General features: G+C 42.6%; 1 protein-coding gene across 6 annotated transcripts in view; it reads right to left on the bottom strand.

Moving 5' to 3' along the window:
• CYSTM1 (cysteine rich transmembrane module containing 1) overlaps positions 1-27,199 on the bottom strand; it is a 66,300-nt gene that overhangs the window by 20,030 nt on the left and 19,071 nt on the right. For 4 of the 6 annotated variants that reach the window (XM_032250410.1, XM_032250412.1, XM_032250406.1 and 1 more), the window contains exon 2: positions 25,702-25,908. In XM_032250410.1, coding sequence (XP_032106301.1) covers positions 25,702-25,888 — 187 coding nt within the window. In that variant the 5' untranslated portion in view covers positions 25,889-25,908. Of the gene's footprint in view, positions 1-6,270; positions 6,341-24,902; positions 25,621-25,701; positions 25,909-27,199 lie in introns of those variants that run through there. The other 2 variants (XM_032250408.1, XM_032250409.1) reach the window with 2 other exon arrangements.

The following is a 27,199-nucleotide window of genomic DNA, read 5'->3' as shown; positions in this document are numbered from 1 at the left end:
ACCTCACTCACAAGGGCCACATGGCCCACAGTCTAGGTCTTCAGCATGTCATGAGTTCAAAGTACCAGTACACTGGGACTGATCTTAGTATCTTTAGTTATGCAGTAGGTTGAGTTGGCTCATTTGTGAGTCTAGAAAATTGCTAGTAAGAAATTAACACAGAGAATAACGACATGCCCATTAAGACAAGAGTTTCACAACCAGAGATGGCTGGTCTTAATGGGCATGTGGTTATTCTCTGTGTTATTCTCAACCAGACCACTTCCTAAATGGTCTCACAAATACAGGACACAGGCTCAAGGAAACCCATTATCACCCAAGTGTGTTCTTAGCTGGGATGGGAAAACTGGTCCTATGCCAAGGCATTTCAGAAACATATTTTCCTAGGAAGTTACACATATGTAATTCCAATAATTCTAAATGTGGCATAACAATTGAATGAAACAAAAGCAGATTACAAAAGCTGAAAGACATGGGGGATAATACCATGCTTGCACAAAGCTGCTATGAGTGGAAGACAAATGTCCTCAACAGCCTTAGTCATCAGCAGGCTCATGGTTTCAAGTCCTCAGAGCCAGGTCTGGGGACAAGGCCAAAATATCAGCTCAACTAGGGTCAGGAAACAGAAGGGTCAAAGTCATTAAGAGCCCATACTCCTAAAGAAAGGCGGCTGAGGTAAGGCGCACTGCCTAGTCTAGTGCCCACCAACAAGTGACAAGGGTGCCCCCACAAGCATAAGGAAGTAGCCTGCTGAAGTGTGGTCAATGAAAGGGGATATATCAAACTGGAATTATAAAATGTCATGAAAGCCTATCAAATATCAAAATGAAGTCTGATATTATGAGTGACCAGTGGTAGTTACTCTGGAGTCTAAAATTAGATGGTAAGTAAAGCTGACTTTTGGTCTGCCAGTCTATCTATCCCTTAGCAGAGAAGGGTGATTCATCAAAAACTGATCTTCAAAGACATCTTGCTCCTTGTGCTGTGCTTTAAACCCTTACCCAAATGAATAGAAATTAGGGGCTTTAACAGATATTTGTGTATCCATGTTCACAACAGCATTATTTAGAAATACAGTCAAAAGGTGGAAGCAACCCAAGTTTCTATCAATGGATAAACGAAATGTGTTATAAATATACAATGATTATTATTCAGCCTAAAAAAGGAAGGAAATCCTGACACATGCTACATCATGGATGAATCTTGAGGACGTTGTACCAAGTGAAATAAGCCAGTCCAGAAGGACAAATACTATATGATTCCACTTACATGAGGTACTCAGTATAATCAAATTCATAGACACAGAAAGTAGAATGGTGGCTGCCAGGGGCTGGAGGTTGGCGGAAATGGTAAGTTGTTGTTCAACAGGGAAACAGTTTCAGTTTGGGAAGATGAAGAGTTTTGGAGATGTGTGGTGGTGATGGTTGCAAAACAATGTGAATATTCTTAATCCAATGAATTGTACATTAAAAATTGGTTAAAGGCCATGTGTGGTGGCTCACGCCTGGAATCCTAGCACTTTGGGAGGCCAAGGTGAGTGGCTCACAAGGACAGGAGTTTGAGACCAGCCTGGCCAATATGGTGAAACCCCGTGTCTACTAAAAACATAAAAATTAGCCAGGCGTGGTGGCGGGCGCCTATAATCCCAGCTACTCGGGAGGCTGAGGCAGGACAATTGCTTGAACCTGGGAGGCGGAGGTTGCACTGAGCCGAGATAGCGCCACTGCGCTCCAGCCTGGGTGACAGAGTGAGACTCCAACTAAAAAAAAAAAAAAAAAAAAAAAAGGTTAAAATGGCAAATTTTATGTTATGAGCATTTTATCACACACATAAAACCCTGCATTATTTTTTCTTTTTTTAAGAGACAGGGTCTTGCTATGTCACCCAGGCTTGACTGTAGTGGTGTGATCACAGCTCACTATAAACTCAAACTCCTAGACTGAAGTCATCCTCTTGCTTCAGCCTCCTGAATAGCTAAGAAACCCGAATTCTTTAATCCTCAGTTTATACATGAGAATTCCAGGGCACTTCACACTTGGGGAAAAAGACAACAGAGCTTTTCTTCATAGCAGGCAAAACTCTGTACGTTGGTGGCTCAGGACGTTCTGTTCTGGCAGCAGCTTCAGTTCTCTTTGGTTTGGTAGCGAATCAATCCTGCAGGCCCCTGGGGCCAGCCTGGACTCCAACCAGCCAGAGATACCTCATGGTCACAAAATAGTAAGTCCACTCTGACTGTCTGTGTGCCCACCTGCTCTCCTGCTTGAAGACTCTTCCAGATTGCTCCAACTATATCTCACGTACAGCAAATGTGCTGAAGGAGAAAGAAGATGATGTTGCTGACACTTGGCTCAGTCTCCTTCCCACCTCACATGCTCACTTTGCATTTTCCTGACACAGCCAACCCTGCAGAGGAGTCCAGAAATAAAAGACATCATCCCTGGCTGAGGCAGCTCACAGGCCTCTTGAAAAGAAGAGACAAAGACCCATCTCAGGAAGCTCACAGCCTCATGCCAAACTGGGCAGGACCAATAATAAACACAACTGGAACAGAATCAGGATAGATCCTTTCAATGAGTTAAGGTGAGAGGAATATTAATCTTATTACTGCCCTCTCCTCATTTCTTTCTCCTTGCACGGCTACAAGAAAACTAAGTATACAATGGCTAGTGAGTAGCTCACCAAGAAATGGGCATCATCTTAGATGGGCCCTGGCTGCTACAGCCAGCCCTAATAGCCCTGGCTTCTGACTGATAGGCCATCATGGCCTGACAGTCCCTTGCCCCCAGGATGGAACGGTGGTTAGGGTTTTTAAGCATGACTTGTTATTTCATGCTCTGCTGAGCAGCAAGAATGATGCTTGAAACCAGGGAAGCATAGAAACAAAGCAAGGAGAGAAAAGGTAAGAGTGGAACAGAAATAGAAAATTACTCAGAAACCAAAAACCCCTAATGTCAGTGCCCCTTAAATATAAGACAACTACTGTCATGATTTTAGAGGGATAAACATAAATCAGAGAAATTGTTTCCTCCTGGTTTTCAGTCACTGGGTTGCAGAAAAAAATAGAGAGGTTACTTTGAGTGGAGCTGGCTCTTTGGAACTTGCCCAAATGGGCAGAGATCACCAAGGAGGTAGCTGTCGGGTTTTTCCAAGTAGAGTCCAGGCACAGGCAGGCACAGACTACTCTGTTATCGGCAATGTTAGCCTGATTCACACTGAGTGCTAGCCCTGGAGTCTCATTCAAATAGTACTTGTTGCATTTTCTAAGAAGGTAAACACTGCCATATCATTTTTATTAAACATAAAACATGTTTTATCTTAGGTATACAGACCATAACTGGCTTCTAAAGGTACCAGATTCCTGTGTTACTGATTAACAGCTCTAGCAGATATATTTATGCAAAGCACCCCAGGTTGTTTTCTTTTTCTACTTAATTTTACGACAGTAAAAATAGTAGTGTTTGCTCCTGAATGCCTCTCAGTTTACAGCCTGGTACACAGTGATTCTGAGGTCAGAGATGGGACAGGATGAACATTCTCAATGAATGTAGTGAGAAGGTGATTCAAGGCAACCTTTACTTGTAAGGACTGTCCTCCACCCTTTCCCTCCACTACCTGTAGCACACTGCCCACTATTTCAGAGAAACAAAGGCCATCATTGTAGATTTGCAAAGAACTGTGTGGGGTGCCTGGGCTATGCCAAATTATCCACCACAATTCCTGCTGTTTTGTAACACTGCTACAAGCCGACATGCACACAGAATCAAGGGCAAATGGTCCTGAAAATCCCACTTTACCCACCGAGATGTGATTATATGGCAAATGTGAGGCCAGAGACTTCACCAGTGGAGAAAAGGAGACAGAAATGGTGGCCCGGTTTTTATGACTGTGACTAGGACTCTGGCCCTGGGAGACAGGGCCAGAGTTTAGGGAAACAACTCCCTTCCATGGTCAACTCTATCAGGGTTGGCCAGCTTGTCACTGAAGTCAGGTTTAAAAAGTCTCCACAGTCATGATCAGCCTCTTGCCATGAAAACCCTAAGGTGGAAAACTAAGTAGGGTTGGCCTTGTAGGTGGAGCAGTTATGAAGAGACCCTCCAAAAATATGCCAGGAAGGCCAGAGGGCATCTGATTTCTCCCCATCCAGCAGAGTTCAGCTGCCAAAGTGGTGGTTTTATTTACAACACTACCAATTTGGAGAACTAAAAGAGCAGAAGGACTCTCAGCAAATTCCAAAAGCCCAGTATACAATACACTTGGCCGAGGGTACACTCCTGGATAGTGTATTTGCAACACTGTTGTCATTATCTGTCCATATCACAGCATAAGCAGACCAAACCTCTTGGGCCTGGCAGCCCACAAAAGAACACAGGGCAAAAGCAAAGAGAGGCAGTGCTAGAGTTGGAACGCCCTAGAGTCTAACCTTAGTGCCATCTTGAGGGTGTGACAACCTCTTCCAGCTTTAGTTTCCTTGCCTGTAAAATGGGGATGAGATTAGCACCTATTCCCTTATTGGGTTCTTCAAGAATTTGATGAGTTAATCCACACAGGCCAGTGACTAATATACAGCAGGTATTCAGTATACTGTAGTTGCTACTATTGCTCCCACAACAGAGACCTGAAGAATGGAAGGCAGGGCTTCCCAATGGCTAAGACACCAGGAAGCAACATGGGCATTTGATAGAGCTGGTACACCCTAGAGACAGTTGCATTTTATACAATGAATTGGAGTCTTTTTGAAAAATGAACCAAAGACATGGAAATGGGGAAAAAAAGAGGTGTCTATTTATATAAGGTACTGCCTTAGTCCAACTCCTTGTGGATGCTAGGATCTAAATTGATAATCCCAGAGGGTCAGGGGCACCACCTCCTAGTGATATTCACAACCACAGCCATCCTTATTATGACACCGACCATATCCGTGAGCTTGAGCAGGGAGCGGGCTAACACCAAGAAACACTTCTATCAACTCCCACCATCACCACTCTTCTCCCACGACTGAACAGGGAAATGGAAATGGTCCTATTTAGCAATTCCTTTTGACCTCCAACATAAACCCTAGGGACCCTCAGCTCCTAATTTTATCTGGATAAAAATGCTGAGGACTGCAATGCCACTTAGCACTCTATGCTCACAGCCTACCACAGGGCACTCAGTAGGCCTGGCACACAGGACACTAAATGAATGAGTGAATACACAAATAATCTGCCTTGCACTCCTAACCTCAGTTGGAAAAGCTTGTCTTATAAAGAAACTGCAGGTAAGGGCTTAGCTGGCTACACTCTGAAGCAACTGCAAAGCACTGATAAGGAAAAATATGAGACCCAATTGCTCTAAAGTTCTTAAGAAAGGGAGTCACTCCACTTTTGTCAGGTCAAACCCTTCAAAAGAGATCTTGGCATACCCTGAATTTTCTAGAAAGTGGCTGAAGGCAGTCCTTGATATCAGGGCTATCAATTTATTCCAAAGGGAATAATCTGCTTGGGAGAAGATCTTGGAAGACAGTCAAGCAAGCAAAGGGAGCTCAGGGTCCTGGGTCTAGCTAGGCCAGGGGGCGTGGGCCCTGTAGCCACAGAATACACCTTTTTCACAGAGGCTTCAAATCTGCAGCTCCAGGACATCTTGCCCACAGCCCTGGGGAGTTCATGGTTACCTACTAGCTGCCTGAGGCTACTTGGAAAGGGCGTTTTTGGAGGCTCAGGAGGAGGGGAGAGGAATATTGATCCTTCATAAACAAACTACCCATGATATACATTCTCCCCAAAAGCAAAAATTCATTTTTACCCATTAAGAACAACTCACAATATAATCTTGCACTCTCTAAAATTCTCCAGGCTGAAAAGGTATCCCAGGCTAGCAAATAGACTCATTTTAAGGGTAAATGGAAAAGCTCAGAGGAAACCAAGGCACTACTTAAAAACGAAAGAAAAATGTCTAATGGAGATTTTTTTTTCCCTAAGGAAAATGCAATTGAAAACCATCAAAATCTTTTCTAAGCTGTTCCCAAGTTACAGTCTTTAAGCAAATGTGTTCCTGGGGAAAGGGCCTGATGACTAGAACGCCAAGAGAAAGCTCAGGTACAACCCCCAGAACAAGAACATGTGTGCGTGCGCGCGCTCTCTCTCTCTCTCTCTCTCCCTCTCTCTCTCTCTCTCTCTCTCTCTCTCTCTGTGTGGTGGGAGGGGCGGGGAAGAGGGCTCTACTCCGTCTCCATAAAGCCCTCTAAGTCTAAAAGCCTGAGGATGGATCTGAGCAACCTTAGGAGTATGCTACCTCTTCCAATCAGGATCCCAGCCTGGCTACACAAGGTACCCTTGATCAAATGAGGAAAAGGCCACTGAGCCTAGCAGGGAGAGAAAAGGAGGGGAGCATTATTAGTCTCTGGAGACCAAAAGCACTTCAGCCCTGACAACATACAAGCAGCAAGTTTCCTGGTACAGGCTGATAAGATTTTCCACAGGAGTTGATAGGAAAGCAAGCATTTCCTGGAGAAGGAACCCACTCCCTCAGAGAGCCAGGGTAAACCTGGAACAGCAGAAGACCAGGGCAGGCTACTCAAACACTGCGATGATCTGCTCACTGGGTCTGTCTCCATGAACCCCCATCCCCTGCCAGACTGCCAGTTCAGCTCACAGGGCAGGAGTTAGGTCTTCTTCAGCTCTGTATCCCCAGAGGTCTAGCTCTTACAGCTCTGGACTTGGCCCTCACACTTGTGTTATCGCTGGGCTAATCACTGGATTCAGAGATTATGAGTAACATACCTGGGTTAATCAGTTTAGTAATATGTAAGTCCCTTAACCTCTCTGTGGGCAAAAAACCCAGCATGCTGTCAACCATGTGATACTAACATCTGAAATGGAGACCTCAGTGAAATCTGATAACCACTCCTTAAGACTTACATATTCTAAGAGACTGAGATACAGCCAAGGATATACAGACTATATAAAGTTATACAAACTTTTTTTTTTTTTTTTGAGACAGGGTCTCATTTTGCCACCCAAGCTGGAGTGCAGTGGTGTGATCTCAGCTCACTGCCGCCTCAACCTCCTGGGCTCAAGTGATTCTCTGGCCTCAGCCTCCCAAACAGCTACAGGTACATGCCACCATGCCCACCTAATTTTTTGTAGAGACAGGGTTTTGTTATGTTGCCCAGGCTAGTCTCAAACTCATGGGCTCAAGTGATCTACCCACCTTGGCCTCTGAAAGTGCTGGGATTATAGGCATGAGTCATCGAGCCTCGCCTATACAGACTTTTTTTTTTTATATACAGACTTTTTAAAGTTAAAAACACACACATACACACAAAACAATACACTAAACAACACTTTATTTTTTTTATTTCCCACCCTACACTAATATACTAGCAACACTTTTATGTAGCATTATATTAGCTGCAAATACATCCTCGGGACAGAGACTAATGCACTAGATGAATTTTAAAAGGGCTATATCACAACATTTATACCAAAATGTGAACTGCTATCTCTGGGGAGCAAAATTATGCATATTATTTACTTTCTCAAAGGAAAAATGTTTCTGTAATTTAAAAGTTATTTTCTAAAGAGTGGCCAGGTTTCTCTGTGTGAGAGCCTGGGTGTAACCCAAGAACAGGAACTTTGGCGTATTATCAGCACTGAACAACGTAGGGGTTTGGAAGAAACCAGGTTTTCTGGACCACTGATCACTCCAGACTTGGCCCTCACACTTGTGTTACTGTTTGCTGGACTAAGTTCTCATCCAATGATAAAGACACAAATCCCTGCTATCTTCATTTTCAGCATTTTACTTACAATCTATTCTATGTCATGTCCTGATTTTTAGGGCATCTCAACTCTGTGGCTCCAAGGAGCCACAATATAAGCAGAATATAATTGATTTTTTAAAAGGTGCCACATTCTACTACTATAGACAGTTCTCCTGAGAGTTACTTCCATGAAAATCTATGGGAATCTTAAGAGAATGAAAAGTTATCAGTCTTCAAGAGGTTCCTTCTCAAGTTTCCCCTGTGGCTAACCACACCGACCACTGGGAAGATGGCACTAGGTGCCTATGGGCACTGTGCCATGCAGGCAGCTGGGGTGGTAAGAGACACACCACCCTATGCACAGGCCCTGGAGCCTAGGCCCTTCCTGTATAGCATTAAGCTAATGCCTCATGACTACTGGGAAGAATATATCCAAGGGGAAGATCCCTGTCACCCTGGATGTTCCCTACACCAATGACCTGCAGCACTGGACTTGCTCTGCAGAGTGCAGCTGACACAGGGAGGTCCTGACAATGTCTGTTTAGCACCAGTCCTTCTAAGACTGTCCTACTCTATCCTGCCTGCACCTTCCAATTTCCCTTAGCTGAGTTTCACCCAAAGTAGTCTTCTTTTCCTTGCCCACCAAACCAATGTTCTCATTGTTTATAACAACCTAACTGAAGAAAGCTATGCAAGAGGTAATGGGAATATGTGTGTCATATTTTCAAGACTGGAAAAGTAGTATCAGAGCAGAAAACTCAGGCTGCACATGGGTGGAAAGGGGCTAAGAACAATGAAGCAGGACCATTTGGTCTGGAAGCAGCAGACTTCAAAATACCTTGTTTCCCCAGCCCAGCCAGGTCTGGACAACCTAGCCTGTTCTCGGCCCTCAAGCACAGAGAAACATCCCATAAGCCAGTTGAGTCAATTGGAACTGCAAAGAGCAGTTGTCTTTCCACACTCCATTACCTCTGAGTGCCTGGCAAACCAAGGCTTTTAAAAAGGCAAAAAAGAACATTCTACATAAAGTACTTAGCCAAAACAGATTGTATCTCTATCCCCAAGAAGATGGAAAAATCCAAGGACATCTTTAGGAGTCTATAGTCCCCTAGTGTCATGACCACACTGTCATCACATGACACACAGATCCACGAGACCTAGCATTGGTGCAGTCAATAGGGAGACCATCATCGAAGTGCTAGGCCTAACTGAGCAGATCTGTGAAGTTAAGGCCCTATGTCAGAAAGAATGAGAGCCTAAGATGGTGCTAAATACATTCACTAAAATCTTTCTCATCTGCTTTTGTGAAGAGAGTTGCAACTGAGTAGTACCACCAGAGAAAACTCATCTTACCCACAGACTCCTCCTCCTTTACCACTGCTAACAATGTGTGCTACAGTTAAGTTTGAAGTATTTTTTTTTTTTTTTTTTTTTGAGACGGAGTTTCGCTCTTGTTACCCAGGCTGAAGTGCAATGGCGCGATCTCGGCTCACCGCAACCTCTGTCTCCTGGGTTCAGGCAATTCTCCTGCCTCAGCCTCCTGAGTAGCTGGGATTACAGGCATGCACCACCATGCCCAGCTAATTTTTTGTATTTTTAGTAGAGACGGGGTTTCACCATGTTGACCAGGATGGTCTTGATCTCTTGACCTCGTGATCCACCTGCCTCGGCCTCCCAAAGTGCTGGGATTACAGGCTTGAGCCACCGCGCCCGGCCATGTTTGAAGTATTTTAAGGATATTCTCTAGCAGAATACAAAACAGCACAATATAGTCATGCACCTCTCAGTGATGAAGATATGTTCTGAGAAATGCATTGTTAGACAATTTTGTCATTATATGAACATCATAGTGTACTTACACAAACCTAGGTGGTATAGCCTACTGCACACCTAGGGTATATAGTATCCCTATTACTTCTAGGCTACAAACGTGTACAGCATGTTACTATATTGAATACTGTAGGCAATTTTAAACAATGGTAAGCGTTTATGTATCTAAACATAGAAAAAGTACAGTAAAAATATGGTATAAAAGATAAAAACTGGTAGACATATAAAGAGCACTTACCATGAATGGAGCCTACAGGACTGGAAGTTGTTCTAAGTGAGTCAGTGAGTAAACGTGAAAGCCTAGGACATTACTATACCCTCATGCAGACTTCATATACACTGAACACTTATACTATATACCGTTTACCTAGGCTATACTAAATTTATAAAACAAATTTCTTTCTTCAATAACTAACCTTAGCTTATTGTAACTTTGAAAATTTTTTTTTAACTTTTTGACTCTATCAACACTTTGCTTAAAACATAAAGATATTATAAAGCTATACAACTTTTTTCTTTATACCCTTATTCTATAAGTTTTTTCTATTTTTAATTTTTAATTTTTAAACTTTTTAATTAAAAACTAAAACACAAACCCACACATTAGCCTAAGTCTACACAAGGTCAGGATCATTAACATCACTGTCTTCCACTTCTACATCTTGTGCCACTGAAGGTCTTCAGAGGTAATAACATACATGGAACTCTCATCTCTATGATAACAATGACTTCTTCTGAAATGTCTCCTGAAGGACCTGCCTGAGGCTGTTTTACAGTTAACTTAAAAAAAAAAAATAAGTAGGAGATCTCTCTCTCTCTCTCCCTCTCTCTCTCTCTCTCTATATATATATATATATATTTATATATAGGTTTGTTTTTTTTGTTTGTTTTTTGAGACAAAATCACTCTATTGTCCAGGCTGGAGTGCAATGGCACAATCATGGCTCACTACAGCCTTGACCTCCCTAGGCTCAAGTGATCCTCTGACCTCAGCCTCTCTAGTAGCTGGGATTACAGGCATGTACCATTACGCCTGGCTGTTTTTCTATTTTTCTGTAGAGATGGAGTTTTGCCATATTGCCCAGGCTGGTCTCGAACTCCTGGGTTCAAGCAATCCACCTCAAGTGTGAGCCACTGTGCCTGACCTTAGTTTATGTATTTACTATACTTTTTATTGTTAAAGTGTACTCCTGACTGGGCAGGGTGGCTCATGCAAAAATTAGCTGGTTGTGGTGGCATGCACCTGTAGTCCTAGCTGCTTGGGAGGCTGAGGTGGGGGGATCACTTGAGACTGGGGATATCAAGGCTGCAGTCAGCCATAATCATGCCACTGCACACCAAACCACATAAGCCAGTAACACAGTCATTTATTCTCAAGTATTATGTACTGTACATAATTGTATGTGCTGTGCTTTTATATAGCTGGCAGCATAGTAGGTTCATTTACACCAGCATCACCACAAACATGTGAGCAACACATTGCTTTATGATGATATCATGATGGCCAAGACATCACTAGGGATAGAAATTTTCCAGCTCCATTATAATCTTATGGGACTACCATCATTTATGTGATCTGTTGTTAACCAAGACATCCTTATGTGGTGGGCACATGAGCGTAGTTAAGAATACAAATTTGAAACTAAACAGACCTGGGTTCAATTCATAGCTCAGCTAGTTACTATTTAAACAGAGCTTAGTTATGTCATCCCTCTGAATCTCAGTCTCCTCATCTCTAAAATGGGATACCATTAGGACTGCTATATGGATTAAATATGATAGTGTATACAAAGCACCTGAATAAGATCTAATTAGAAATGGTAATATTTAGTGACTGGCACTAAATTACTGAAGGGGTGTGTGTGTGTGTGTGTGTGTGTGTGTGTATCACTCTGTCACGCAGGCTGGAGTGCAGTGGCACGATCTCGACTCACTGCAACCTCCGCCTCCCAGGTGCAAGCAATTCTCCTGCCTCAGCCTCCCGTGTAGCTGGGATTATAGGTGTGCACCACCATGCCTGGCTAATTCTTGTATTTTTGGTAAAGACAGGGTTTCATTATGTTGGCCAGGCTGGTCTTGAATTCCTGACCTCAAGTGATCTACCCACCTTGTCCTCTCAAAGTGTTGGGATTATAGGCATTAGCCATTGTACCTGGCCACTGAGGGGATTTAACAGGTATTTGTTGAATGAGGTTCCAAGGGAAAAAGGAAGAGTAGGTTATAAAACAATTTTTACTTATACATGGGAGGCCACATGATACATGGCAGTCAGTATGTCAGGTTCTGGGTCAGAGATCTAGGGGATCATAGACAAGACATTATTATAGCTTCTCTAAGACCCCGGTTCCATAGCTGTAAAATCTGAGATACCACTACCCTGAAGAGCTGTTGAATAGCACTCCACTGAGAGTATATACCACATTTTAAAAAATCCAGTCATCTGCTGATGGGCATGTAGGTTGCTTCCAAATTTTAGCTATTATAAACAGAACTGCAACAAACATAGGAGTGCAGATATCTCTTTAATATACTGATTTCCTTCCTTTTGGATACATACCCAGCAGTGGTATTGCTGGATCATAAAGTAACTCTATTTGTAGTTTTTTGAGGAACCTCCAAACTGTTCCCTATAGTGGTTTTATTAACTTACATTCCCACCAACAGTGTATAAGGGTTCTCTTTTCTCCACATTCTCTCCAGCATTTGTTATTGCCTGGAGAAGACCTTAATTCTTTAACTAGAGTCAAGATTATAAAATTACAAATCAAGATAATACCATGAAGGACAGAAATCTGATCTAGACTGGGAGGTGAGGAGTACCAATCAGATGTGAATGATTAATAGGGGTTACCTATCCTAAGCCAAGAGAGGAGCAAAGAATTCCCCCAGCCATACAGAGGAAGTGGCATTTGCAAAGGCCATGTGGGAGGAGGGAGCCTGGTGAGGCTGAGAAACTGAAACTGAACCTGATAGCAGGGCCAGACTATGAAAGGCTCTTAAGTTTTTTGGAATGCTGGTCTTTAAGAAAAACAGAAAACCATTAAGGGGGAAGAAAAAATATTTAAATCCTTGAGTTGTACATTAAGTTCCTACTTTGGCACTTCCAACGTCAGATGAGGCAATTATTCCTACCAGGACCTCTTTACCCTCAGGTAATCTGAAACCTTTGACCTATCAGAGGAAAGCCTAGAACACTGGCAAATCCTCCATGCCAAATGTAGCCAACAGAACACTGCAATAAGTAAGGAAGGGTAGTTTCCCTCCAAACTGAGGACTAGTAAATTGTAAGTCCAGTACCCTCTCTGGGGTAGGGGAAAGATAGCTTGAGATAGTTGAAAGAAATGGCTGATGTTTGAGCCTTTTTTAACAGCCAGGAATTTCAGGACCTCATAAGCAGCCTGTCTTCTATTTGAGGGGCCAGAGAAGACAGTTCTGTGGCCACCAGAGCTCTGTCTCTCACTTCTCATAGCAAAAGGTATTTATGTGCCCAGACCCCCTTGCTGGGTCAGAAACCACAAGATTCTCAAGCCTTTGACAGACCCAGCTAAAGTCTTAAAAGATGCTGGCCCTGCCTATATGAAACTTTTCCAAGGGATTCCATGAAAACACCATTTGGGCATTTAAAGATTCAAATGAATGTCCCAGGATATGTGCTCAGAGATATGAAAGGAAGGGGGAAAGTTAAATAAATTATCCTCAATTTAGAAGATAAACTGAGTTGGGCATGGTGGCTCACACCTGTAATCCCAGCACTTTGGGAGTCCAAGGCGGGCAGATGGCTTGAGTCCAGGAGCTCAAGACCAACCTCAGCTGTGTTTGGTGAAACTCCTGTCTCTACAAAAAATTTTCTAAAAAATTAGCCAGGTACAGTGGCACATGTCTGTGGTCCCAGCTACTCAGGAGGCTGAGGTAGGAGAATCACTTGAGCCCAGGAGGTCAAGGCTGCAGTGAGCCTTGTTCACACCACTACACTCCAGCCTGGGTGACAGGGCAAGATCCTGTTTCAAAAAAAAAAAAAAACAGAAAAAAAACCGGGGCTCAGCACCAGGCCTGACACATGACAGTAACTCAGGAAGCAGTAGCCCAATAGGGCTACTCCCAGGATTCTGTACAGATGAGATGAGGAGGAAAAGGAACCCAAGATAAGGCCTGAAGGAGAAATACCTCACAGTATACCCTGTGCAGCTCAAGGAGATTGGGAGAGGAGAGAAGGACATTCAACCATTCAAGAAGTATTTAAAATTTAGAAATGAATATAACATTCAAAAATCCCTGCCTTCAAGGAGCTTATACTCCAGTGGGAAGAGAAAGGCAGCCAATGAATAAGTAAACACAGTATGTTAGGCAGGGAAAACAGGTAGAAGAACAGGGACAGAGAGTGCCAGTGGGGGTGCTATATTACATGGGGTGGGGGAGGCAAGAGGTGACTGGAAAGCCCTTCTGACTAGGTGACAGCTGAACAAGACTCAAAAGAAAGTGAGACTGTAGGCTGTGGATGTCTGAGGGAAGGGCATGGCAAGGGCAAAGGCCCTGGAGTTGGATTGTGCCTGGTAAGGAAGGGAGGGAAGGCAGAGCAGAGGGCACGGGGCAAAGTGGCAGGAGTCAGAGAAGTGGCAGCAGCCTGCTCACAAAGGGACTTGCTAGTCCCTGCAAGGATTCTGACTTTCACTCCAGTGAAATGGAAAGCTATTAGGGGGTCTGAGAATAAGAAACAGGAGGGCATGACCAGGAGGAGGGGACCAGTTTTATGGCCATAACTGCAGATGAGAGACGACTTTGGAGCTGTCCCAGTTTCCTCAGACCAGTTGGGACCGATCAGGAGTGACCCTCAGCAATGGGCTTTCCCTGCTTTCCAGAGAGCTTTGTCTTCTCTACCCCTATCTGTCCATAAGCAAAAATTCAGAAAATCTGTGTGGGCTGGGGAAGGGCACTAACTTCCTCGCTGCTCATCAAGGTGCTGCAAACTATAAAGGTGCATTACTTTATTTATTCTTTATCACAATCCTATAATTTCAGCTCTAAAGACAAGAAAGCAGAAGCTCAGGGAACTGGAGAAACTCTACCTAGATTCCTAAGCCAAGGTGGCTTTTGGTGGCACTAAGCTGTGTCCTTGTTGGAACATTCTGTCATCTGATACCTGGCAAAGAAAGAAGGCACTGGAATTGTCTATGCTGGAAAGGCTTCCCAGGGCAATGAAAAATGCCTGATTGGAGTTTCTGATGAAAGAAAGTATAAAAGGCTCAAACAAGCCAGGCAGTAATTCCATACTTAGAGCCAATTAGCCAGGGATGCCAGACCGTTAAATTTCCTTCCTCTTCTATCCTCTGACTAATGAAAGAAGCATGAAGCACCAAGAAGAGTGTGCAGGAGAAAAATGCCATTCTATCACTTCCTCCACAATCTCTGATGGTGGAATATAAGAGGCCTCTCATAACATTCTGCTGGTTGGCCAATGGCCCGATGGGCCCAAAAGATACCCCTGAAGATGTACTCCCTTTTGATTTCTTCCAATCACAAAGAACCAGGGTCACTGGGTAGTTCCTTACATACGGGCTTAGAAACCTGATTCAAAGGCCAATTAGGCTTTTGAGCTCCATGGGGGCATCCCAAAGGACTGTGCTGAAGTAGAACTTATTTCATTTTAAATCAGTATGTTGCCAGATATTACAGTCCTACCCCAGAAGAACATATATAAAACTCCAATATCTGGACTCACAGGAGTTAAATAGCAAGGGAAAGGTCTCCAAGGGAAAGTGACAAGGGGACCAGACACTGAACATGAACTCACAGCCACCCTTTGAAATGGTAATATTTGCATTCATCTAACTCTTATTTACTGCACACACACACACACACACACACACACACACACACGCTCAGCACTGTTCAAGGTGCAATGGAAGCAGAGGTGAAAGAAGAAAAAAACTTGTTTTTGAGAAGCATACAAGGGAAGGCAGGGCACACTCAAAGAGCTGGGAGGTAAAATAATTTGCTCAGGTTAGTGTTAATGAGATTTGAATCCAGCTTTATTGTACTCCACTTTACTTTTGTCTACCAGGAAACTGCTGTTCTGCTATAACTTTTAGGTATTTTTTTTGTTTTGTTTTTGTATGTTTTGGGAGTGGGGAGTGCAAATATGGAAGGGAGAATGCTAAAAATATTTTCCTTTGGTGGGTGTTTGAGAATTTCTGTGGAATCTGTGCTGGATCACAGCAGCAAGGCCTAATATACTTAGCCTGGGATCAGGAGACATTTTGTTGTTGTTGTTGAAAGACAGGGTCTTGCTCTGTTGCCCAAGCTGTAGCGCAGTGGCTCAATCCTAGCTCACTGTAGCCTCAAACTCCTGGACTCAGGTGATCCTCCTGCCTCAGCCTCCTGAGTAGCTAGAACTACAGGCAAGCACCATCACATCTGGATAATTTTTTTTTTTTGTAGAGATGTGTGGCATCTTATTATAATGCCTAGGCTGGTGTCGAACTCCTGGCCTCCAATCCTCCTGTCTCAGCCTCCTAAAGCGCTGGGACTACAGGCATGAGCCACTGCACCTGGCAGGAAACCTATATTCTGGTCAAAACTCTCCGACCCTGGCAAGTCACTAAACTTCACTGGGCTTGTTTAAATATCTCTAAAAAGAGGGAGTTAACGTAGCAAGGAATGGTAAATGGGTTCATCTTACCCAACAATTCAAATCTATTCATGGTTCCTGCCTAGAATGCTGGAGTATACTGAAGCCATATTCATGCTTAGTGTAAGGAGCTGCAATTGCCTACTGATGAAGTCAGAGGGTAATGATTAACCCAGATGATCATGATTCAAGGTATTTGAGTGGAAGTCCCTTTAATTATTGATGAAATAAAAAAACCTCTTCTTCCATGACTTTCTAACCAATTCGTAGGACTATCCATAAAATGACACATCACCTATATTCTAAGACTAGAGATAGTATTTTTCACTTTAAACAGTCCTGATACATATTTATTAGAATCTATAAATAGTTCTGTTATTTAGAGTGTTTCAGTGAACAGGAATTCACTTGTCACCACTGAAACTTGAGGTAGTGTTTCCAAAGATCTCCCATCCCATGTGCCTTTTTGCAATGTGACTTACCACTCTCCCAACAAGGAATGAAGTCTATTTTCCACCCTTTGAATCTAGGCCAGATAGACCTCATGTTGCTTTGACCAAGAGTGTGACAGAAGTGACACTGTGGGACTTCTGAGCCAAGGTCGTGAAAAAGCCTCATAGATCATTGTATTGTGGCTATGTAAGGTTTGAGGAAATTGGGGCGAAAGGTATACAGAATCATTTGTATTATCTTTGCAATGTTTTCCTAGTCTGAAATTATTTCAGAATTAGAAGGTAAAAGCCCACCTACCCTGAAACTCTCATGCTTTGATAGCAGCACTGAGACACCATGAAGAGGGACGAAGACCTCCAACCCCAACCCCTTTCAATCACCTCAGCTGAAATACGAGACATGATTTTTTTTTTTCTTTTTGGACTTGAGATAATTTCTTGTTACAATGAACCAGAAGTACAAGATTCCATTGGAACTGAAACAGTTGACAAAATATAGTTGAACTTAATCAAGTCTTCAAGGACAATAAGATCAAACAAAGCCAGTAAAAGTGGAGAAGCCCAACACTGGTTAGGAATGTACACAGAAATACTAGCAGGTCAGGTACCTCCTGACTCCTCCCAGCAGTCTGCCATCATGCTTTCTCTCTTTTGAAGTACTGGCCAAACCAAATGGCTTTTTTCTCTGTACTGCAGGTGTAAGTCAACCCAAGAGTACCCTTTTGGACATAATACAAAACCAAGAGGAAACTTTATGAATCATATGGAATGGTAGAAAGCATACAAACCCAACCCAGCAAACTGCTTATCGTTATCTATGTTCCAGCCTCGGTATATGCCAACAAGGAGCAGAGATGAATCAACTTTTCCTGCCAAGCCCTGTCCAAATTACAGAACCTCCAAGACTGGGGGTGGTTTATGACGTAACAATAGATAACCAAAACATACATCAACCTTCCACCTATAGCAAATGCCTTAAATTTTGGTCTGGCAAGATCTGGCTGCCAAATGGATCTTCTGGAGCTAATCCTTAGGCTGAGGTCAGTTTCACATTCTTCTTGGCTAAGTGCTTTTGTTTCTAGAGTGAATTTTACACAGCACCACTGCTCTTATTTCAATAAGATTTATCTTCCATATATCTTAAGAATATTAGAAGGCCAGGCGCGGTGGCTCACACCTGTAATCCCAGCACTTTGGGAGGCCAAGGCGGGAGGATCACCTGAGGTCAGGAGTTTAAGACCAGCCTGGCCAACATAGTGAAACCTCGTCTCTATTAAAAATACAAAAATTAGCTGGGCATGGTGCTGCACACCTGTAATCCCAGCTACTTGGGAGGCTAAGGCAGGAGAATCACTTGAACTTTGGAGGCGGAGGTTGCAGTGAACTGAGATCGCGCCAGTGCACTCCAGCCTGGGTCACAGAGCGAGACTCCATGTCAGAAAAAAAAATAAAAAAAAAGAATATTACAGGGATCCCCTACTTTCTGATTTTCTTCTCCCTGTAATGTTTGTTCCCTCAGAATCCCTTTTTTCTGTTTGTTTGGATCACCATCTTTCATCTTGGAGCCTTTCTTTACTCGGATGTCTGGTGAACCTCTGTTGCTGGTTAATATCTAAGGCTGAGGTTCTATCACTTGTAGCCTTAAGAGTCTTGACCAAAACAAACAATGAAAGCCTAAACACTAAGAGCAAGGTTGACTGAATTCAGACATTAAAAAGCTAAAATGGACTGGACATAAGGTAGACACTATTGAATCTGGAGCAAGAAGAAAGGCTCTGAAAGAAGTCTACTGGAGATGTAGTATAGGTAAGGAAAAGCTTCAAGGAAGAAGGGATATTTTCTTTTGATCTCAGAGATGCATCAGATAGACTGTAGCAGAGTGGGAATGAGAGGTGGGAAGTAAAGGAAGCAGCATGAACAAAGTTAGTGCATATGGACCAGTATCGCAGGTTAGAGGCCTTACCTACATATAGACTACCTAGATGATAACATCCTGGATTTGAAGCTGATGTAGCTATTGGATGAGACATTTAGTGGTATTAGAAGAGGGTGGATATATTTTGTATATGAGAGGCATGTGAATTTGTGAGAGCAAAGGGCAGAATGTGGTAGAGCATCTGCAGAGATGGTCACCAATTCCTCTCACCCTGTATTCACATGCCGTTCCTCCAAGATGAAGCCTATTTTACACAAATGTTTATAGCAGCCATTATTCATTATTCCTGATAGCCAGAAAGTAGAAACAACCTAAATGCCCATCAACCAATGAAAGGATAAATAAAATGTGGCATATCCACAATGAATATTATTTGGCAATAGGAAGGAATGAAGTATTGATGCATGCTACAACATAGATGAACCCTGGAAATATCAAGCTAAGTGAAAGAAGCCAGTCACAAAAGACTAAATATTGTATGGTTCCATTTATATAGAATTTCCAGAACAGACAAAGTAGACTAATAGTGGGGAAGGATAGAAGGAAATGGGGAGTGATTGCTAAAGGGCTCCTTTTTGGGGTGATGAAAATATTCTGTATATAGACCAATGGAACAGAACAGAAGCCTCAGAAATAACACCACACATCTACAACCATCTGATCTTTAACAAACCTGACAAAAACAAGCAATGGGCAAAGGATTCCCTATTCAAAAATGGTGTTGGGAAAACTGGCTAGCCCTCTGCAGAAAAGCTGAAACTGGACCTCTTCCTTACACATTACGCAAAAATTAACTCAAGATGGATTAAAAACGTAAGACCTAAAACCATAAAAACCATAGAAGAAAACCTAGGCAATACCATTCAGGACATAGGCATGGGCAAAGACTTCATGACTAAAACACCAAAGCAATGGCAACAAAAGCCAAAATTGACAAATGGGATCTAATTAAACTAAAGAGCTTCTGCATAACAAAAGAAACTATCATCAGAGTGAACAGGCAACCTACAGAATGGGAGAAATTTTTTGCAATCTCTCCATCTGACAAAGGGCTAATATCCAGAATCTACAAGGAGCTTATACAAATTTACAAGAAAAAAACAAACAACCCCAGCAAAAAGTGGGCGAAAGGGCCAGGTGTGGTGGCTCACGCCTGTGATCCCAACACTTTGGAAGGCTGAGGTGGGCGGATCATGAGGTTAGCAGATTGAGACCATCCTGGCCAACATGGTGAAATCCTGCCTCTGCTAAAACACAAAAAATTAGCTGGGCGTGGTGGCGTGCACCTGTAGTCCCGGCTACTTGGGAGACTGAGGCAGGAGAATTGCCTGAATCCAGGAGGCGGAGTTTGCAGTGAGCCGAGATTGTGCCACTGCACTCCAGCCTGGTGATAGAGCAAAAAATAAAAATAAAAAAAGTGGGCAAAGAATGACACTTCTCAAAAGAAGACATTTATGTGACCAACAAACATTTAAAAAAGCTCATCATTACTCATCATTAGAGAAATCACAATGAGATACTATCACAATGAGATACTATAGTAGTATCACAATGAGATACTAACTCATCCCAGTTAGAATGGTGATCATTAAAAAGTCAGGAAATGGCCAAGTGCGGTGGCTCACGCCTGTAAATCCCAGCATGTTGGGAGGCTGAGGTGGGCGAATCATGAGGTCAGGAGTTCAAGACCAGCCTGACCAACATGGTGAAACCCCATCTCTACTAAAAATACAAAAATGAGCTGGGTATGGTGGTGCGTGCGTCTAATCCAAGCTACTCAGGAGGCTGAGGCAGAAGAATTGCTTGAATTCTCCAGGGAGGCAGAGGCTTGAATTCTGCCTGGGAGGCAGAGGTTGCAGTGAGCCGAGATCATGCCACCGCACTCCAGCCCGGGCAACAGAGCAAGACTCTGTCTCAAAAAACAAAACAAAACAAACAAACAAACAAACAACAATAAAAAGAAAACAACAGATGCTGGAGAGGATGTAGAGAAACAGGAACACTTTTGCGCTGTTGGTGGGAGTGTAAATTAGTTCAACCATTGTGGAACACAGTGTGGTGATTCCTCAAGGATCTAGAACCAGAAATACCATCTGACCCAGCAATCCCATTACTGGGTATATACCCAAAGGATTATAAATCATTCTACTATAAAGACACATGCACATGTATGTTTATTGCAGCACTATTCACAGTAGCAAAGACTTGGAACCAACCCAAATGCCCATCAATGATAGACTGAATAAAGAAAATGTGGCACATATATACCATGGAATACTACGCAGTCATAAAAAAAGGACGAGTTCATGTCCTTTGCAGGGACAGGGATGAAGCTGGAAACCATCATTCTCAGCAAACTACCACAGGAACAGAAAACTAAACACTGCATGTTCTCATTCGTAAGTGGAACAATGAAAACACATGGACACAGGCAGCAGAACATCACATACTGGGGCCTGTCATGGGGTTGGGGGGCTAGGGGAGGAATACCATTAGGAGAAATACCTAATATAGATGACAGGTTGATGGGTGCAACAAACCACCATGGCACCTATATACCTATGTAACAAACCTGCATGTTCTGCACATGTATCTCACTACTTAAAGTATAATAAAAAAAAAAAAGAAAAAAAATGTTATAGAATTATGATAGTGGTGATGGCTGAAAAACTGTTGATATACTGAAAACCATTGGATTGTACAACTTTAAATGGGTGAATTGTACAGTACATGAATTATATTTCAATAAAACTTTTACCAAAAAAAGAAGGGGAGGAGGGTGGTAGTATCTTTTCCCCCTCCTATTGAAAGTAGCTGGCCTTGAGACTTGTTTTGAACACTGGAATAAGGGGTAAGTGATGCTGTGCCAGTTCTGGGCCGAGCCCAAAATCCTGGCAGCTTCCATTTTCACTCTGTTGGAAGCTAGTTGTTATATAAAGCAGCTCGGGCTAGACCACCCAATGATGAGAGACCGTGTGCTGAAACAGGCCTCATGGAGGCAAACCAAGACACCCTCGTCATGTGAGTAAGGTCATCTTGGATAGCCTACACCCAAGCAGGCTGACAGCTGAATTAAGTAACATGAATGACCCCAGAAGAGATCACACGAAGCAAGAAGACCCTCCCAGACAACTCAGAGAATCATGAGAAATAATAAATCATTGTTGTTTTAAGCCAGTGAGTTGGGAGTGATATGTTGCACAACAGATAACTTAGACACAACCTTTCTGAGCCTCAGATTCCACTTCCATAACATGGGACTGATACCATGCGGTTGTCGTGAAGATTACATAAAGCTAACACCAAGCATGGTGCTCAAGAAATACTAGTTGTTATTCTTAAAAACCACCCAGGAGATCCTTGACATAATCTGCAGGTATGCTCTTCTGGAAGGCCTTATTCCCACAAACACTTGCTGCTTCCAATCACATGGCCTCCAACAGGGTGGCTTTTTACAAAAACAAAAGATGGGCTTTTTTTTTTTTTTTGCTACAATCTCTGACATGAATTCTGAATCATAAACAGATGACCAAGAAAGGTTCTGTTTAGGTTAGCCATCTACCCACCCTACCCATCCTACCCATCCATTCAAGACTCTGTCACCCAGGCTGGAGTACAGTGGAGTAATCTGGGCTCACTGCAACCTCTGCCTCCTGGGTTCAAGTAATTCTCCTGCCTCAGCCTCCTGAGTAGCTGGGACTACAGGTGTACACCACCACACCTGGCTAAGTTTTTGTATTTTAGTAGAGAAAAGGTTTCACTGTGTTGCCCAGGCTGGTCTCAAACTCCTGAGCTCAGGCAATTGGCCCACCTAGGCCTCCCAAAGTGCTGGGATTACAGGCGTGAGCCACTGTGCCCGGCCCCATCACCCCTTTCTTAAGCCCTAACTAATTACCAGATACAAATTAAGAATAAAGGAGATCCTCCCTCCTTTGAAAAAGAAACCATTTCTACCTATGTAGTCATTAAAATAATATACTACACACCTGAACTTGAGTGGAGAGAGAATATCTATAGAGTAGATAAATCTAAAATCATCCAGCTGGAAAGAAAAAGCTGAAATTTCCATATAGAGCTCAGATACACAGCATGAGAACACATAATTCTGACTGGGAATCCCACAAGCAGTACCAGAGCAAGGAATGAAATGGGTCCCCTAAAGGGTTCGTCCCTCAGTGAGCCTACATCCTTCCAAGAGTTCCATTCACAGAACCTGGACCCCAGATGACAAAACTTAACCATTTAGCACTACCTGCTATGTTTAGGTACACAATGGATCTGGGCAGTTAACAATTCACAAGCTAATGACAGAGAAAGAAATTCCTAAGTATATCTGTAGGAAAGGATATTAAACAGCTTTCAACTGGATTTGTGAAATCAATTGTGATTGGTAACACTGAATGAACTAAAGAGCCATTTAACCCTAAAAAGAATTAAGAAATTATTTTTCATCCAAAAGGCTGACATCAATACTTAAATTACATGAAAGGTAAGACAGATGACCAAATCTGTATTTTCTGCACAAACAGTGGACAAAGTCCACTGAACCTAGGAAGCACTTATGCTAAACAAACTCAATAAAGTTCTAAACTCTTCAAATGCTAGTTAGAGAGTCAGTATACACAATATTGGCCTAGAAATGAACAGGAAGCATGAGGGCTATAGGTGAAAGACCTAACACAAGGCAGGCATTGGGCTGGGTCTACCAGATAACTCAAATGCTGGGCTATGTTTTTCCACTGACATATAATGTATAGCAAAGTACACAAGTCATAACTATCTTGAAGAATATTTATATCAAGATTAAGATATAGAATATTCCTAACACCCCAGAAGGTTCCTTTCTTCCCATTCCAATGAATAACCAGTCTTACCCTAGTTTCCCAACTTCACAGCCAGGAGTAACCATTATTTTGATCTCTGGCATTATAGATACTTTTTGTCTGTTTTTGAATTTCACATAAATGGAATCATACCATATGTAGTCTTTTCTGCTTTCTTCCATTCACACAGGGTTACCTTATTTTGAAGCAGAAAGCCCAGAAGCTGAGGTTTATTTTCAGAAAATCTTCCTCTGATGTCACAGGCCTGACATGACTCAGTGTAATCAACTACTCTGATTACACTGGTTATTACTTTCTGCCATCTTTCGAGCATGCATTATAAAAACTGCTACAACAGACTATAATCTTGGATTGCAAAAGTTTCCTTCCAGATAAACTAAATTCTTTAAAGGTATTCAAATATTCTATTCAAGCTTAACAAAGTATAAGCTTTGGAATTATAAAAGTATAATCTTTTCCGCCAGGCGTGGTGGCTCACGTCTGTAATTCCAGCACTTTGGGAGGCCGAGGCAGGTGGATCATGAGGTCAGGAGATCGAGACCATCCTGGCCAACATAGTGAAACCCCGTCTCTACTAAAAATATAAAAAAAATTAGCTGGGTATGGTGGCGCACGCCTGTAGTCCCAGCTACTCCGGAGGTTGAGGCAGGAGAATTGCTTGAACCCATTGCACTACAGCCTGGGAGAGAGTGTGAGACTCCATCTCAAAAAAAAAAAAAAAAAAAAAAAAAAAAGTATAATCTTTTTCCATGAATGCAAAATTCTTATTCCAGAGAATCTTCAAGTCATAGAATAAAATTAACCATCAATTCTGTTATTACTTTCATTAGTAAAGAATTAAATGATAGGAAAATCTCTCAGAGGAAGCATAAGGTAGTAAATTCAGATGAATGTGAGTCAGCTCAGAAAAGGCAGGAGAGACACAACAGTTAGAGCAATAAATTATAGGTACAGATTTTGAGGCCAAACTATCAGAATTCTAATCTGGAAAGTGCTCCTTCTAGCTGGATGACCTTGGGGAAGTCATTACTCTAACTTTGTACCTCTATAACATCACTATAAAATGGGAATAACTTCATAGGATTGTTGCAAGGATTAAATGTTAATGTATTATAAAGCTCTTAAGAGACCATGTGACACAAAATAAACACTTTTTTTTTTTGAGATGGAGTCTTGCTCAGTTGCCCGGGCTGGAGTGCAGTGGTGCGATCTCAGCTCATTGCAACCTCTGCCTCCCAGGTTCAAGCCATTCTCCTCCCTCAGCCTCTCAAGTAGCTAGGACTACAGACACATACAACCATGCTCAGCTAATTTTTGTATTTTTCGTAGAGATGGGGTTTCACCATGTTGGCCACGCTGGTCTGAACTCCTCACCTCGAGTGATCCACCCACTTCGGCCTCCCAAAGGTGGAATTACAGGTGTGAGCCACCATGCCTGGCCATAATAAGCACTTTTTAAGAATTAGCTATCTTAAAAAGCTGAAAGAGCTATTAAGAAAGCAGCTATTCTGCCAACCAAAGGGCTATAAAATAGTGACCAAGACATCTGGCAGAGTGCTTCTCAAGATATTTTATTTTTAATCCTTCACAGACTGATACTTTCTATAAAATGCAAGATTACATGCTTGGATGTCACAGCAATAACAAATTGTTCTAAAAGTTTCTAAATGTTTACTCTCACTTTCTGCACTTATTATATAATCCATAACTGTTCACTGTTCATTGGCAGGCATTTGTCTGCAGACTGAACTTTGAGTAGCACTGTTCCAGCACCCAAGAAGGACTCAAGAGCCTCCTGAAAACTCAACTGGCAGGTTAAATAGAATTATGAAAACATTTAGTTAAAAAAAAAAACAAAACCAAACCCAGTAGCAGGGGCAACAAGATGACTTGAGGGTCAACAAGCAGACAGATAAAATAAAGTCAAGAGGTTAATTACTAAACCTAAAATACAAAGTTGGCTGCAGAGCAAAGACCCAACTGGTAATTCCCTCCCCACTCCCCAGTGCTCTAGAGGGTGGCCCTCAGGAAACACACTGGCCAGGTTATCAGCCCCAGAGGGGACAAGAGGTGTGAATGTAGTAGGCAGAGCTGACTTGGGCCTCTTCTCAGGAGTAAAAAGCCACCTTAAGCCATCATCAAGCTTTGGGGACATCAAGCACAAGTTGCAAAGGCCGGAAAGAGTTTCTTCTCTGCCAAAGAAAACATGCAAACATTTCCTTTGGTGACATGGAACTGCACACATGCACACCAACATATTCACAGACACACACCTGTGGTTTTAGGAGGCTCCTGAGGTCCGCCCTGCCAGCCGTACTGTGGGTATCCTTGGTAGGGGTACCCTTGAGGAGGTGGGTAGGGTCCCCCCATAGGTCCTGGACCCATTGGTTGTGGTGGATAAGGTGGGTATGGGGCCGTTGGACCAGGGCCCGGATATGGTGGAGGGTTCTCTGGGTTCATCGGGGACCTGTAAAGTACACCTAAGAGACAAAAAGAATGAAAATCATTTGCATCAGGAATCATCAGGAATAAAATTCTAACCCATAAGATCATTTACAAAATACCTTAAAGATGTATCAAGCCTTGTGCAGATCTCTAGCTCTGCCCATTTTGTTTTCTTCTCACCATCACTACAATTGACAATTATCTTATATATTTATTTGCCTTTTGCCTATTTGCCCCACTAGACTGTAGGCTGTGACAGCAGAAATCAAGTAAGTTTTGGATCACTACCATGTCCCTAGAGCACTGCACAGTGTCTGGCACAAGGCAGTCCCCTAAATAAATGTGTTAAAGGAGTAACAAGATATTTTGTTTTTTAAATCCTCTCAAACGTCCATAAATGTGATTGGATAGCTTTAAGAAAGTGTTCTAACAGCACTATGAGCCATATCAGTGGAAGCTGATCCACTACTAGAAACTCTCCAATCAACAGGGTTGAGCCACAGCGGGGTCTTCTAACAAGCAACACTGCCAGTGATGACCAACCAAAGTTTGTAACCACCACCATTGCTCTAGGGATTGGGATGATCTGGTTCTCACTAGACCTGCTGCTCTGGGCAGTTGGACAGTGCTGTCTATAAAGAATGCCAACTGTCTCCTCTGCCTATCCAGGTCCCTGAGACTCTGGAGGGTTCGGCAGGAACCCTTATTTGTGTTTACAGGACGCTGTCCTCGGTGGTTTGCTTCTGTGAGGGAAGCCACGCTTCCCAGCCCTCAAGCCTGTCAATCATTCTCTTGATTGGGCTTGAAGTTTCCAGGACCAGCATCTTGTTTCTGTTATCTCTTTAACCTCCACAGTGCCTGGCACAGTGACTTTCAGATTTAAAACAAACAATTACTGGGGAATGCAAAGTATATACTCTATGGATGACTCACTCAAACATGATATCATCTGTCATACTGCTGCCTTGCACTGTTACCCATATCTTATATCGATAGTTAACTTTTTACCTATTTGAGTGTTTTCTATCCGCAACCAAATAGTAGAGAAGAGTTTCAGATTTAAAATGCAATAATATCACTATTAACTCTTTTCCATAACATGCAACCAATAAATTCCTAAGTGACTTTTATTATATAAAGGATGGAATAGTCATAAATAGTCTAGGTTCACTAGAAAATCTGGGCTACAGTAGTGGTGGATTTTGCTGATTGCCAACACAACACCCATATTCTCCCCTCCTAACAGTAGTCAGGTTTCCAGGTAGGTGTCCATTCTTCCTGTAGTTCATGTGCTTCAGAGAAAGCTCATCCCATCCCGCTGCAGGG

This window comes from Sapajus apella, unplaced genomic scaffold (genome assembly GCF_009761245.1).
Source record: "Sapajus apella isolate SASKATOON/1434 unplaced genomic scaffold, GSC_monkey_1.0 scaffold71, whole genome shotgun sequence".
NCBI lineage: Eukaryota > Metazoa > Chordata > Mammalia > Primates > Cebidae > Sapajus > Sapajus apella.
This window is presented reverse-complemented; position numbering and strand designations above follow the sequence as displayed.